This window comes from Lathamus discolor, chromosome 1, assembly GCF_037157495.1.
Source record: "Lathamus discolor isolate bLatDis1 chromosome 1, bLatDis1.hap1, whole genome shotgun sequence".
Lineage (NCBI taxonomy): Eukaryota > Metazoa > Chordata > Aves > Psittaciformes > Psittacidae > Lathamus > Lathamus discolor.
In genome coordinates this window covers 56,861,177-56,875,298 of record NC_088884.1, presented here as the reverse complement: position 1 = coordinate 56,875,298, position 14,122 = coordinate 56,861,177, and the positions used below count along the sequence as shown (strand labels likewise).

The following is a 14,122-nucleotide window of genomic DNA, read 5'->3' as shown; positions in this document are numbered from 1 at the left end:
AGCGGAATGAGGCAACCTGAAGGAAGGGTCTAGCAAGGTCTAATAGTTTGCTCTGAAGACGAGCAAGGAGCATGTTAGAAAGGGCTCCACACAGGCCTGAGAAGTTTTGTCTGCTCTCAGGTTCTTAAAGCTAATTGCAATGACGGTTGCTGTAGGCCCAAAAGGTGTTCGGACACTCACAAGGCCAGATGAGAGTCTGAGTTATTTTTTGGCAGTTTTCATTGTTTGAGAAGGGCAAAGCATTTCTGAGAGGTTGCACATGGCTTGTGAGTAACGGAGACCACCGGGAACAGAATTTGTTTTAGGACTTTGTTATAGAGATCTGAAGAGCAGTTATTGAGTCAGTTATTGTTATTGCTGCTTCTGTGATTTCCCACCTGTTTGTTGCTGACTTTGGGTGCAGGGGCAACAGCAGAAAAGAATCTCTCCTAGTACCAGCCATGTTTGTCATTGCCATTCAAGTAAGCTGTTAAGTATAAACTACCAGATTTGCAATGCTAACTTTGTCCTTTGCAAACTGTTTCGAGTGAAAGTTGTTCTCCAAAAGCCTTTCAGAGAGAGATAACAAGGTGTCAAATCCTTTAAAGTAATGCTTTCAGGTGCTTGTCTTCGAATAGATGTCCCAGTTTAGCTGCTGGCAGTCAGAACAAAGTGAGTAACCAGGCAGCTTGTTAAGAGTCAAACCCCAGAGCAGATTAAGCCTTTGCTCTGAGAAATGTTTAGCTCCTTATGAGAGAAACCCAGAACACATGCTGGTAAATACAAGGGCTCTCTTTGTCTGTCTTTCTCAGGAGCAACTGAAATCATGGCCCCAGTGAATTTTGCAGGAGACTGGCTTCAATGACACAATTTTTGCCCTTTGGCTTGCCAGCTTACTCTACTATTTTAGGCATGGCTGGTTTAGACCAGCCTTGGATGGGGTTAGGAGCGCTGATGGCAGCCCATAGTTGGGTTCAGCAGGCTCTTGCCCTGGCAGGACCATCATTGGTGGTAGAGCACTTCTGGTGAGGAGCAAGGAGTTGTAAATCTGGCTACTGGCAACTGGGCTGCCAGTTCTTAGAAAGATCAGAAAAGGGGGGAGGGATCCTTATGAACCTCATATGCAGGCTGCTTATGAGAAGATCAACTTAAAGACAGTTCTTGGGTTATTTGGGTATTTTTCCCTAAGTGCTATACCCCCCAAAAGACCGTGTTTGGTTTCAGTGTGGGGTCACTTGGATGGCAAGGTTTCTTTTGTCTTGACATGTCTGTCATCTACCTCACAATGATTTTCTTGTTACCAGAAGCTTGCAGAATCCACTTCCAGTTTTTCTCTGAAATAATATCACATCGCTGTAGGTTAATGCCCTGGCTTTTGCATCCCGGAGCTGTACAATTCCGTTACTGGGTTGATTAACACAAACAACATGTAGTAAGCTTGAAACATGATGGGTCCTGTTACAGTTGCAATTACCCTAGCACCTAGAGACCTCGACTGAGATTGAAGCCCCATTGTACCCAGTACTGGCCAAAGTGTTTCCAACAGCATGAAGCCTAAACAGATTAGGAAAAGGGTGAGGGGAGAAACAGAGAAACGTAGGTGCCAACAGTTGCAGCAATGTGCATAACATGACCCAAGGAAGCCATAACTAGAACTCAGGTCCCAGGCCCTCATAGGAATCAGTTACTTAATGCCATCATTTTGCCACATGAGATGGGTCATCTTCCTTAAAGGATTTAGAAAGTAGCCAGACCAGTTCCCCTGTTTATATAAGGAAGATATTTGTAGACCTCTTGATCCTAAGGCAATTAATATAGCTTATTGGGGAATTAAAGAAATAATAATAATAATAAAGGCTGGGCTAGATTCTCATGTAAATGGCACTCAGAATGCCCAGAATTCTTACAGATGCAGATGTTTTTGTGTTGGGTTATTTTTTTGGTGAGCGGCCTCTTTGTGGTCAGTTGTAAGCATCACATTTACATAGTTCTGTATTTCTGAAAAAGCCTATTGCATAAAGTTGGGATCCTACCAAATGAAAACAAAACACAACACTACTGAAAAATAACCAGCCCCTCCAACAGTGTTCAGTAACTGAGTTAGAGTTTAGAGCTGCGTCCTGGAAAAGAAACGAAAAAAATATCCAGGCACCATATAATTTCATGCACTAAAAACTTTAAACATTTCAGATGAACATAACGTATGACATAAAGTGTTTTTCACTTAATGAATGGCTTTAAGAAACGGGGCCAGTGTCCCTTCTCACAGCTGAACGCCTTGTGCCAAGAGCGTTGCTGTACAATGTGTCATCACTTGGGAACCTAAAGAATTGTACTTGAGAAAACATTGCTACAAAATATCATCCCCTTCCCAGAAAGGTTCACTTCAGGCTTTATACAAAAACAGGACAACTCATTTCCACTGAATGTAATTCATCTGTTGAGAAACTTTCTTAAAGGCGTAGGGTGCAGAGCAAGTGGCTGGAAAGCTGGTTAATCTCGAGGTAACAGTAACAGTTCATCATTATTATTGTTACTTAGCTCTTCCATCACACTTTCTGTGTGGAACAGACTTTACAAGCAAGAAGCAGTTAATCCTCCCCATACCCTGCGGAGGGGACAAAGTGCTGCTGGATGCTTTATGGGGTCTGTGCAGGGGTGCACTCCTGGAGCTGGAGCTCATGCACCCCCTGAACAGGCTTGTCTTCAGCCTGCGGTACAGCTGCCGCAGAAGCAAGGGCCCTTTGGCCGTAAAGTTCAACCACACAGTGAGCTAGAGGGCTTTGCCCTACTTATCTGTACCTGAGAGTATCCTATGTGGTTTACATTGGGACTGGGGGAAAAGGGAAAGGAAAAGGATTGGAGGGGAGGGCAGAGGGGACAAAGAAGAGGAGAGGAGAGGAGAGGAGAGGAGAGGAGAGGAGAGGAGAGGAGAGGAGAGGAGAGGAGAGGAGAGGAGAGGAGAGGAGAGGAGAGGAGAGGAGAGGAGAGGAGAGGAGAGGAGAGAGAAAAGGTCTGTTTAGCTGCCTGAGAAACTTCTAGCTAAGCTTCTTATGCCAAAAAAATGCTACTCTAACAAAATGGCAAGGGATATGAAATATATCAAATGGGAAGTCTTACACAGATGGAGTATACTGACCTGAAAATGCTTTTGTTCATATAGTGTGTTTTGTTTGGGGATACTAGGCAAGTAATTATTTTTACTGATATAAGCCTCACCTCTACAATAGTGTTTGCTGGGATAATTCAATATAAGTGTGTGTGTTTATTTTTAGGGACTGCATATGAACATCCTCTTCCTTGCCATCCTTGGTGTGAAAATGGAAGCTTCACCTCCTTCTCTCTCTCATTTTACACTTGAAGCAAAATGAAAACCAGAAAGTGGTCTGAGCCATACCATGAGGTTCTTCCCTGAGATAAGATCAGGGTCATTTGGAAGGACTGCTCCTTTAGCAAGTCAAGGGAAGGGTGGTGACAATCAGAGAGCTCCAGAGAGAAAAGAATGAGTAACTTCCAGCGCTAATAATTTAACTTGTGTCTTCCATGGGCATAACTGTTTGTACGACATGCCCTACAGCACAGTGAGCTGGGCCAACCCCTTGCACTAGTGCAGAGAAGGCACTTCTGATTTTTAAACCAAATCCCATTAAGGACACCCCTAAGCTGTACCCCATGCCAGCACCCTCTCAAGTGCTCAAAATCCCCTGAACTGGTGCATCCAAGGCTTCTGCAGGTGTGTGACAGGCCCCAAAACTGCTCTCCGCCTGCAGCAAGGGAAACAGCGAGCAGAACCCCCCGAAAGTGCAGGCCTGCCGGGGTGAGAGCGGGGACCCTGCCTGGGGGACGCTGCCAGGAGAGAGGCCGGGTCCTGCCGCTGGCCTCATCTCTGTCCTTAGGCTCCCTCTAGAGTTTACATCAAATGAACTAAAGGTCTTAAACTCCGCCTGGCTTCTGCCCGCGCTGAGTGCAGCTGCCCGCAGCGAGTGGCTTGCGAGCAGCAGCTCCCTGGCAGCTCCGGGCCCCCTCGGCACTGCTCCCGCCCTGGGATGATGTCCCAGCGCCTTCCTAAGCTAAAATGGCTCTTTCCTCCCCAGCGGTCTCTGCTGCTGAACCTCACAGTGCCCTTATCCTGCCCAGGGGCACACAGGTGAATTCTCAGCACCTGCACCTCGAATCTCGCAGCGGCCTCACCTCACATCCCTCGAGAAAATTAGCTTTTTGCCCAGAAAACTGGAGGTGTGGGGAAACAGCATCAGGTCAGTGACAGCAAGGGTGGTGAGAAGCAAAATTCCTCAAGCCTCCGGCTTTCCAAAGAGTCATGCCGTGCCCGTGCCATCTTCATCCTCAACGCTGGAAGATGCAGCCCATGGAGGAGCTCAGATGTTATTCACAGTTTCCTCACAGTTTGCAAGAATCACAGAATCAACTTAGTTGGAGAAGATCTTTAACATTACCATGTCCAGCTGTCACCCCAGCACTGCCAAGTCCACCACTAAACCATGTCACTGAGAGCCTCATCTACATGTGGTTTGAACACTTCCAGGGACGGTGATTCCACCACTGCCCTGGGCAGCCTGTTCCGATGCCTGAGCACCCTCTCTGTGAAGAAATGCTTCCTAATATTCATTTCCTAGTTCCTAATATTCCTAATATCTTCCCTGGCACAGCTTCACACCATTTCCTCTTGTCTTAACACTTGTTACTTGGGAGAAGAGACCAGCCACCTCCTCACTCCATGCTCCTTTCAGGTAGTTTTAGAGGGAATATTGAAAACCCCAAACAACCCTGACGCTTTATGTGTGCGGTTTAGATGTGCTTTGCTGGTTCACTTGACAACCTTATAAAGTGCTGGGGAAGGAGGGTGGCCGAAATGAGGGCGGGAAGCTTGCCTAAGCGGTTCTGGAGGAAAGAAAAACAGCAAGCAGCTCTGCCAGTGGAAAAGCCCAAACAAGAGAGGAGGCACGGGGTACTGGGAAGAGAGGGGACAGGGTGTTCAGAGCCTGCTGGAGGAGCCAGGACATTCCTCGCACAGCCCTCCCTATAAACACTCCTCCCTCCTTCCTGGTTCACTCCTCCAAGTTTTGGTCGGGCTTTGGGGGTATTTTTCTGCAGTTGTTTTCCTTTCTTTCTCTAATATCTTCTTCCGATCTTCGTCTGGCTGCATCTTCAGCAGAAACGGCAGCAGAGCGAGATAAAACCTGGCTTTTGGAGGCGGCAGCTCTGAGCTCGCTCCTCGAGCTTACTCCCTCCTCACCCGAATCTCGCTGCGCGACCGCGTAAAGCCGCGCACCCCCCCGCCTCCCCTCCTCCGCCCCGCTGCTGTGCCCCTCTCTTGCAAGACGATGGCGCTCTGATCTTTCCAGTTCTTTACTCCGGGACTTTCTAGGGTTTGGTTGCTTTGGGTTGGGGTTTTTTTCCTGTATCTTTTTTTCTTCACGCTTCGCTGCTACTACGGGCGGGCGCCTGCCTCTCTCACGATTTGCTGCAGCCATCGGGGGGGCCTGACTGTAAACAAAACACTTTAGATCATGGCAAGGTCGCTGCAGACACAGCCTTTTTTCTCCTTGCAGCCGCAGCGATTTAAGGTGGATTGACGAGACTGAACTTGGACAGGGAGGGGGGGAGCCGAAAGGGCAGCGATGCTCCAGCCGCTTCCTCCCCCAACGTGGGTCCGCTCTGCTGTGTCTTGTGTGTTTCCCCCCCCCCCCCCCCCCCATTAATTTATCCCCTTTCCTGATCATTTTGTCCCGTCGCGACCGAAACGTTTCCTAGGGTGGCTGCCCGCATTAACAACCCAAACGTTTTCGAGGGCGCGCAGCCCGCGTTAAGGTGAGGGGCTACCGCGGTTGCAGCGGTACAGCCCCTGTCTCCCCCCAGCCCCTCGGAGAGCAAGGGGAGAGGTGTGGAGGAGAAGGAATAGAAGGATAAGCCAAGGCGCAGAGCGTTCCTCTCGCATTTTCTCTTTTGATTCCATCAGTGGCCTGAATTATTCCCCCCTCCCCACCCCGCCTCCCCTTTGGCTTTAATTAGTCTTTTTCAATATAGTTGTACAGCATCCAGGGGCTCAGTCCCGGGCCCTTGTGCCAGGGGAGGTTAAACAGAAAAAAAAGAAAGAAGGCTCTTTCCTACAGTAACTTGTTTCTTTCTCAAAAGCTGCAGATAAATCAGTGCTCCTTTGCACTGCAGTCATGTTCCCGGTTGTTACCTGTGGGGCACGCAGTCTTTCCACCAGTTCGACCCCATTATTATTCTCTCCCTGCCCCGTAAGTATTCCTACTCTTCTACAATGTTGTAATCCAAACGACAAGGGGTTTGCCTCTCTTCTATGGACTCAGGAGACAAGCAGTGACTTCCAGGGATCAGACTGGGAACTCCTCATCTAAGGAGGGACGTTCCGGTGGGACATTCACCAGCTTCCCAGCAGGCAGGCCTCCATCAGCAGGGCGCATCTTCAGGGAGCCCCCGGGCATATTTTGTGTATCACTTTCTCAGCCTACAACGACTCTCTTGTGTAGAACAATAAAACAAGCCAATTGTCCCATACCTGACAGAGAAAGTGAAGTTTGAAATGGCACTTCCTTGCTGGTGGCTATGGAAGTCAAAGACAGGAAAGCCTGGAGAAACGAAGATGAAATCCTGCAAATCAAGCAGCTGAACAGGCCCCTTTGCCACCTGATGCAGTTTGATCATGGCCTTGAAACTCCAAAAAAAAGTCTCAGCACCTGCAGGCATGAGAATGTCAGCTTTAATTTTCTGCAAGTGAGTTGCTAGAATTTACAGTTGGTGAGAGGAATTGGAAAACAACTCCTGAGTGCTGAAAAACCTGGCAAACAAAGGAAACTAACATGTCTAATACTTTATTTCAGCCTTGTGCTTTTTAAACCAATCTCATTTGTATTCTTCCTTTTTATTGCCTGTGCACATCATGTTTTTGAGCTTGGGTCTGGCAAGGCTGAGATTACTCGGGTCAGTGGTGTTAGCAGGGGCCAGGGGCTACTACCTTGGGGCTGTTGAAGACAAGCAGGCTGCTGTGGTCTGGGCTTGAGCACTGTGTAATGGTTTTGTCCCCACATCAGTGTGTGCAGAGTCTAGTGTAATCATTTCACAAGAGCAAAGGTTTCAGTGGCCCATCAAAGCTGTAGACCCCAAACCATAGTGAGTCTGTGCCTGTAAAGTAAAGCTAAGGGTAAATAAAAGTTCCATGTCTTCAAGGCCAAATCAGTTGACTGTTCTCTCAGCCAGTTAAACCCAGTTGTGTTGACCCCTGCCTTGTTGAGATAGACAGCCTACCACTGGTACAGCGCCCCCAGAAGCAATATTTGGAGCGGGATGCTCTGCTTGCAGAGGACACCTGCCCAGATGGATTAGTGTGAAAAGCCTCCAACTCTCCAAAGATTCAAGCCCTGGATCTGGGGCCATGGAAAAAAACAAAATCTTCAGCTCTTGAGAGGACCCGCAGTGACCTGCAAGGTATTGAGGGGGCTGCCCTGCCTGGAGGGGGGAACCTGGCTGTGGAAGGGGCTGGAGATACGGAGGGTAGTGAGGAGGACTCCTGTGTTGCTCTTATCTCCACCATACCTGCTCTGGCTAACCGAGGAAGTTGCTTAGAAAATCCCTGGCTGTGACTCTGGGCTCACCTAATCCTTCAAGCACACAAACAGGACAAAACCGAATGCTTTTGTTTTCTTTCCCCTGCTTGCCGAGATCTGAAATCCCTGCAGAGGCTTCTTTAGAGCCATTTCTTCACCTCGTCGTTTCTCTGCTGAGAAGGCAGCAAGAGGTGATTCCTCCCACCCCGGGAGCCAGTATCAGCCAGCGAGGTCGGGGTGCTGTGGAGTCAGGGTGATACACTCCCCTGTATATCCCGGGAGGAGGACAGGCTCCCGTTAGCCCCGAGCTTGCCTCTAAGTCCGGATCTCGGAAGGAGGAAGAGGAGGGGGCTGCATCCCAAGAGCTCAACCTGGGATAACCAAAGCGGGTCTCAGGAACGAGTTACAACGCACCCAGCCGCCACCATTAGGCAAGCCTGTCGGGCAAGGCACGGGGTGCAGTGCAGTTTGGTAGGGGGCACAAATCCCACCGATCCCGGGGTTGGCAGAGGTAACGAGGCGGTGAACCCTCCCGCCCCTTCTCGCCTCTACCGCTCCTGCTCCCCATCCCCACAGCGGCTCGGCCAAGCTCAGCTAAGCGCAGCCCAACGCAGTCGGGCTCAGCCCAGCCCACCTTTAGAGCCAGCCGCGGCGGCGAAGTAGGGCCGGGCTGACGGGGCGGTGCCCGCCGCTGTAACCAATGGCTCGGCCGGGCTGTTTAAATAGACTCGTCCTGTCAATCATTTTCTTCTTCGTCAGCCTCCCTTCAATCGCCATATTGGGCAACCGAGAAAAGGGCTCGTCTCCTCTTGTTTTTTTCCGTCTCGCTTTTACTACGAGGCGGCGGCTGTGCGAGCGGCGGGGACATCGCCACCAACCACCGGCGGGGCAGCGCAGAGCCGGAGCCGCGGAGGGCCGCGCACCGCTCCGCTTCTCCACCCGCCCGGGGCTCCCCGCCGGCGGCTCCGGCGGCGGCTCTCGGGGCTCCCCCCCGGCCGGCGCTTATGCAAGGGCTCCTCCTCGCCCCTTCTCCGCGGGCCGAGGGCGAGCGGGGCCGAGGCGGGGCTGGTGAGCGGGGCAGCGAGGAGAGGAGGCGCGGAGGAGAGTGGCAGAGCAGCGCCCGGGAATAAAAGGCAGAGAGGAGGAGAAGGAGGCGGCGGCTGGAGAGGGGGGAGAGCAGCGAGCAAAACAACCGCCGCCAGAAGAAAGAGGGTGGGGGGAGATGTCAAACGTCCGTATTTCTAATGGGAGCCCTACGCTGGAGCGCATGGAAGCCAGGCAGTCGGAGTACCCGAAGCCGTCAGCTTGCAGGAACCTCTTCGGGCCGGTGAATCACGAAGAGTTAAACAGGGACTTGAAGAAGCACCGCCAGGAGATGGAGGAGGCATGCCAGAGGAAGTGGAATTTCGATTTCCAGAATCACAAGCCGCTGGAAGGCAGGTACGAGTGGCAAGCCGTGGAGAAGGGGAGCTCGCCCGACTTCTACTTCAGACCCCCCAGGCTACTGAAAGCTGTCTGCAAGTCCGCCGGCCGCCAGAGCTTGGATGTAAACGGGAATTGCCAGACCGTGGTTTTTGTCGGTTCTCAGGGAATCTCAGAGGACACTCACTGTGTAGGTCAAAAGACTGATGTTTCTGAAAATCAGACGGACTTTGCAGAGCAGTGCACTGGGCAGAGGAAAAGACCTGCCACCGATGGTAACGTACCCCTCCCTGCGAGAGCGGCACCGCTTTTCTCCGCCTGCCCGGCCGCTGTCAGCGCCGGGGCTCCCGGCCCCTTCGCCCGTGCCACGCGTGGCCTGGACCGCCGTGGGCTGTGTCCCGCTGGGCACCGGCTTCGTGAGCCCCCATGTCCCCCGCCTCCTCTCGCCTGTGAAAGCCCAGGTGCTGCTCGCAGTCCCGGGGTTGGGGGAGCGGGGGGTGTCCGCGTTAAGTGGGAGCCGGTACATGATTTGGAAGGAAAAGCCTTTAGACGGGAGCCCCGTCGTTCCCCGTCTGTCCCTCGGGGGGGACCCGGCCTCCTGCCCAGACAGGAGGAGGTTCGGAGCGCTCGGGTGAAGCGAAAGACGGACAGGGATTTTAGCCGAAAACAGGGAACTTGGTCCCTTACCTAGAGAGGAGCTCATCTCCCCTCCCCCTGTTCGCGTTCACGTAGCCGATAGCTGACATGGGGGTGGGGGGATATTACCCTTTGGCCCCACCTATCCCCCCCTTCCCCGGTGCCGATCAAACATCTGGAAGGAAAATATCTTAATATCGCTCCCCCCCCCCTTTGTTTTTAATTTTCCCCTCTTAGATTCCTCTCCTCAAAATAAAAGAGCCAACACAACAGAAGAAGGGGTTTCAAAAGCCTCCCCCAGTGCCAGTTCAGTGGAGCAAACACCCAAGAAATCAACCCCGAGAAGACATCAAACGTAAACTGTTTAGGTGGGTGCCCCGTAGGCGCTTGCCTTAGGATGCAAATAAGGGGAAGAAAGAGTGACCGAGCGGGTGTCCTCCCCCTCTGCAAAGGAGGGGGGGGGGGGCTTCGGGCCCCTTTGGGCTGGCTGCAGGGTCGTCCCTCCGAGGGAGGATGGCTTTCCCCAAGCGCTTGGGGACGAGGGTGTTTGGAGGAGGGGTGGAACGCGCAGGGCTTTAAGAGAACAAAAAACAAGGGGCGAAGCGCAGCGCCGGGCTACGCTATTTAGCCCGGGCAGGGGCTGGAATCGACCGGTGCTGCCTTTCTCCTTCCCTCCTTCCTCCGGGACCGGGACCGCCCTTTCCCGAGGGACGGAGTTTCAAGCTCGGCTGGTGTATAATGTCAGATGACAAGGGATTTCGGGGGGCTTCCCGTGTCGTGTGTCGTGTCCGTGTCCCGTTACCCCCCCCACCCCCCGATGCTTTTTCACCTACAATGTCCGTGTTGCCGTCGAACGTCGCGGCGACCTCCCACCCCTGGAGAAATGGGTCAAGAAGTTGGGTCTAAGGGAAGAAATCGGTCAAGAAGTTGATTCTGAGAGGGAATCCGGGCACTTTCGTTAGAAACTCCAGCTAGGCAAGATGTTGGGTTTTTTTCCTCCCCCTTTTTTACTCCCCCCCTCACCCCCCGTTGTTTTGGGTTGTCTTTAGTCGCTGGCAGAGGGAAGAGAGCGAGTTAACGGGAGCTGGTTTCTATTTTTTTTCCCCTTTTTCTTTCTGTTTTTTTCTTCCTCCCTTCTTGTTGTTGTTTTGTTTTAAGGCGAGGGCAGGGGCGGGGGAAGGGAGGGGAAGGAGGGAGGTTAGTTGGTAAATTGCGCCGGCGGGTTTGCGAGCCGAAGTTAGGAGCGAGGTTTACAAACAACGGGTTGCGATTGTGCAGAAAGAGATTATTAAGCTATAAAAGCAGAAGTTGCAACCAATTAGTCCTGCTGGGGGGAGCCGTGCCCGGAGCGCTGCCCTATGCGCGGCCGTGCCAATGCCGCTACTACCGACCGCTTGTTCGGGGCCGGGAGGGGGGGTACCCGGGACACGACGACGACGGATACGAGCCCCGGGCTGGAGAGGGGGATCCTGCCGAAGGATCCAGGGGCGGCGGGAGCGCGGTCCCGGGAAGGGGGGGAGGGGGGGCGGGCGGCGGGGCAGGGCCAGCCCGCCCCGGGGATGCCGTGTCGGTTTGAACCGGTTGCGCCCCGAATCGCGTTTCTTTTAGGTGTTCTCTAACCGCTTTCTTCTCTCCCTCCCCGTCATCTTCTTCCCTTCTCTGTCCCGTTGCAGAGCGGAGGATGTGCGTGTCCTCGTTCGTCGGGTACGGCGATGAAGCGAGGGAGATGTAAAGGCGTAGTTGGAAATAAAAATACATATCGCCGATCTCAGTGGGATGGAGATCCTGTACAAGCACTGAAAAGAAAAAAAAAATAACAAAAATACAAAAAACCAACCAACCAAGAACAGCAACAAAACAAAACCGACAACAACAGCAACAAAAAAAAAAAAAAGCAAACAATAACACTAAAATTTTAGGCACTCTTAAAAGACCTGCCTCTAAAAGCATTGGATGTAGCATTGTGCAATTAGGTGTTTCCTTATTTGCTTCATTGTACTACCTGTGTATATAGTTGTTACCTTATGTAGCACATAAACCTTGTTGGGAGGGGGGAGGGAGTGGAAGAGGGTGACCGATCTGAACTTGCTTTCACAATCTAGCAAGCAAAGAAATGTATGAAGAGAAGCAGTGTAGGTTTTGGGTTGTTTTTTTTTTTTAATTACTTAAAGATGTATTGTCCCTTTAAGTGGGTCTGCCCTATTTTTGTCCTTTCCTCCCCCCCCCTTTTTTTTTTTTAATGGACCATCGTGGTAACCCTGCTCAGAGCCTATTATTACAGGCCTCTTGTGAAATACCTTCCTACTCCATTAAGCTGAAGAGGTGGGAGCTGTGATGATTCCGTTATGTAGTAGCAAACGTTTTTCCCCCCGCCCAAATCCATGCAGCAAATTTGAATGCTTGTAAAAGTTGTGCAACATCATCCCGTTGTTACATTGCCTGATTTCCTGGGTTGTTTTTTTTTTTTTGGTGTTTTTTTTTGTTTGTTTGTTTTTTTGGGGAGGGGGTGGGGAATGGATGTTTTTGGGTTGTTTCGATGTGTGTGGGTTTTGTGCCCCCCCCCTTTTTTTTGGTTGGTTGGTTGGTTTTGGGTGGTTTTTGTTGTTTTTGTTTGTTTTGGTTTTGTTTTTTTTTTTTTTTTAACCTAATCTGGAGGGCTTTACCTCTGAATCCTGAATATTGTTGTTTTCTGATCCGACCCACTTCCCAAAGTGTTTGTGTGTGAGGGAAAAGGGATACTACATCTTTAAACAGTATTTCTACATTGCCTGTGTACCTGTATGTAAAAATAAAACAAAAAAGTTTGAAGTGTACCTGTGTACATAACTCTGTAAAGACACTGAGAAATTATACTAACTTATTTATGTTAAAAGATTTTTTTTTTTTTAATCTAGAAGACAATATTTTTCCCCATAAAGCCAAAGTGGCATGTTTTTGTGCATTTGTAAATGCTCTATTTGGTAGACTTTTAGGGTGGGTTTTTTTTTGGTTTATTTTTCGGGGGGGATCCTTTTCTAATACAGAATATGGCTGTGCTTAAAGGATTGCAGACTGAGCCAATTTAATTCCTTTTTTTTTTTTTCCTTTTTTTTTTCTTTTTTTTGTAATGTGTGGGAAAAAAAAAATCCAGATTGATACTGTTTCACATCAAGCAATCAATAAAGAAAACTGCCATATATAAGAAATATGGTCTTCGTTAGTGTGTGTTTAAACCTCCCTCGGCCTGGCACAGGAAGAAATAAGGCTCCTTCAAGAAAAAACAGCAAGTTTTCTCTGCGTATCTATCTCTTCCCGTGTCTGCAGCGCAGGTGGAAGTAAGGAACGCAGCTCGCTCTCTTCACCCTTAGTGCCACGCTATCGTTTCTTCACCGAAAGGGTCGTCAAGCACTGGAGCAGTCTGCCCAGGGAAGCGGTGGAGCCACCATCCATGGAGGCATTTGAAAGACGTGTGGATGTGGCGCTTAGGAACATGGTTTAGTGGTGGACTTGGCAGTGCTGGGTTTATGGTTGGACTCGATGATCTTAAAGGTCTTTTCCTATCTGAACAGTTCTGTGATTCTGCTCTGATAACTGGGAGTAATATGCAGAAGTGTGGCATTTCCTTGTCATAATTCTTTTTGACAAACACTTAGCTCGAGGTATCTCTTGCATTCGCTCGTTCCGACTGCTAAGGCTCAAAATTCGACCGCAAATTCGCACCTTCCCAGGCCGGACCGCTGCCAGATCTGGACGACGGAGACACCGTATCTCCGTTTCCTGTTTCCCCGGGGGATCTCCCGGTAACACACACACACCCCGCTCCCCGCCGCCGTTTCGCACGCAAACGCTGTGCCTCTCCTCCGTTTATTGCTAACAAAGATGGCGCCTCGCACACCCCTGTCCCGGCAGATGCTGGTGCAGGCACCGGCAAGGCAGCCACCTCCCCTCACCCTCCCCCCCACCTCCCGTTACTCCCCTCCTCCTCCCGCAAGCCCGGCTGCTCCGACGGGCCCCGCCACCGGGGTCCAGCACCATCGACGTGTTACCCCTCCACCTCCCCGCCCCATTGAGCAGCGCCGGGGGGGGCGGTCACGGCCAGAGAGAAGGGATGGCACCGGGGGAAGTGATCCCCGTGGTGTGGAGATACATAAATAAACACGTAAATGAGTAAAACGGGGGAAAGGGGGGCGGACACGACCCTGTGCGAGTCTCACCCAGCGCTCTCCCGGGTCTCGGTTCCCCCCGCCCTTCGCGATGCAACGCGATCCTGTTGTTTATCCCGGCCGCGCCCGGGTTCGCTCGCTCTCGCTCTGAAACCGCCCCGAAAACACGGGGCTGTGCCGGCCTTGCGCTGGGGAGGGACGGAGAGGGGCAGCGACCACCCCTTGCTCATCAGCCCCTCTTCAGCCTCGGCCGCAGCCCCGGCTCGGGCAGATGGCCCCCGGGAAGTGGGAACGGGAACGGGCAGCGTTTGCGGTGGACTTCTCCTCCTCCGCCTGAGAGGCCTCCCCATGGTG

The 14,122-nt window shown here is 51.4% G+C and overlaps 1 protein-coding gene across 2 annotated transcripts; it reads left to right on the top strand.

Moving 5' to 3' along the window:
• The first annotated feature begins 8,303 nt into the window (after window positions 1–8,303).
• On the top strand, window positions 8,304–12,811 carry CDKN1B (cyclin dependent kinase inhibitor 1B). 2 transcript variants are annotated; one of them, XM_065672426.1, is made up of 3 exons: window positions 8,304–9,451; window positions 9,864–9,994; window positions 11,300–12,811. In XM_065672426.1, the coding sequence occupies exons 1-2, from the start codon at window positions 8,791–8,793 to the stop codon at window positions 9,983–9,985; spliced, it is 783 nt and encodes a 260-aa protein (XP_065528498.1). In that variant the 5' UTR covers window positions 8,304–8,790; the 3' UTR covers window positions 9,986–9,994; window positions 11,300–12,811. The 2 variants fall into 2 exon arrangements, with proteins under 2 accessions (XP_065528498.1, XP_065528505.1); XM_065672433.1 differs by having other exon boundaries at window positions 8,306–9,265.
• The last annotated feature ends 1,311 nt before the right edge of the window (window positions 12,812–14,122 follow it).

Bases quoted from the DNA above. Each gene is read 5' to 3' on its own strand.
- CDKN1B (XM_065672426.1), top strand. From the start codon at position 8,791: ATGTCAAACGTCCGTATTTCTAATGGGAGCCCTACGCTGGAGCGCATG. The intron at 9,452-9,863 runs GTGCTGCTCGCA...TTCCCCTCTTAG, and splicing joins TCTCGCCTGTGAAAGCCCAG to ATTCCTCTCCTCAAAATAAA.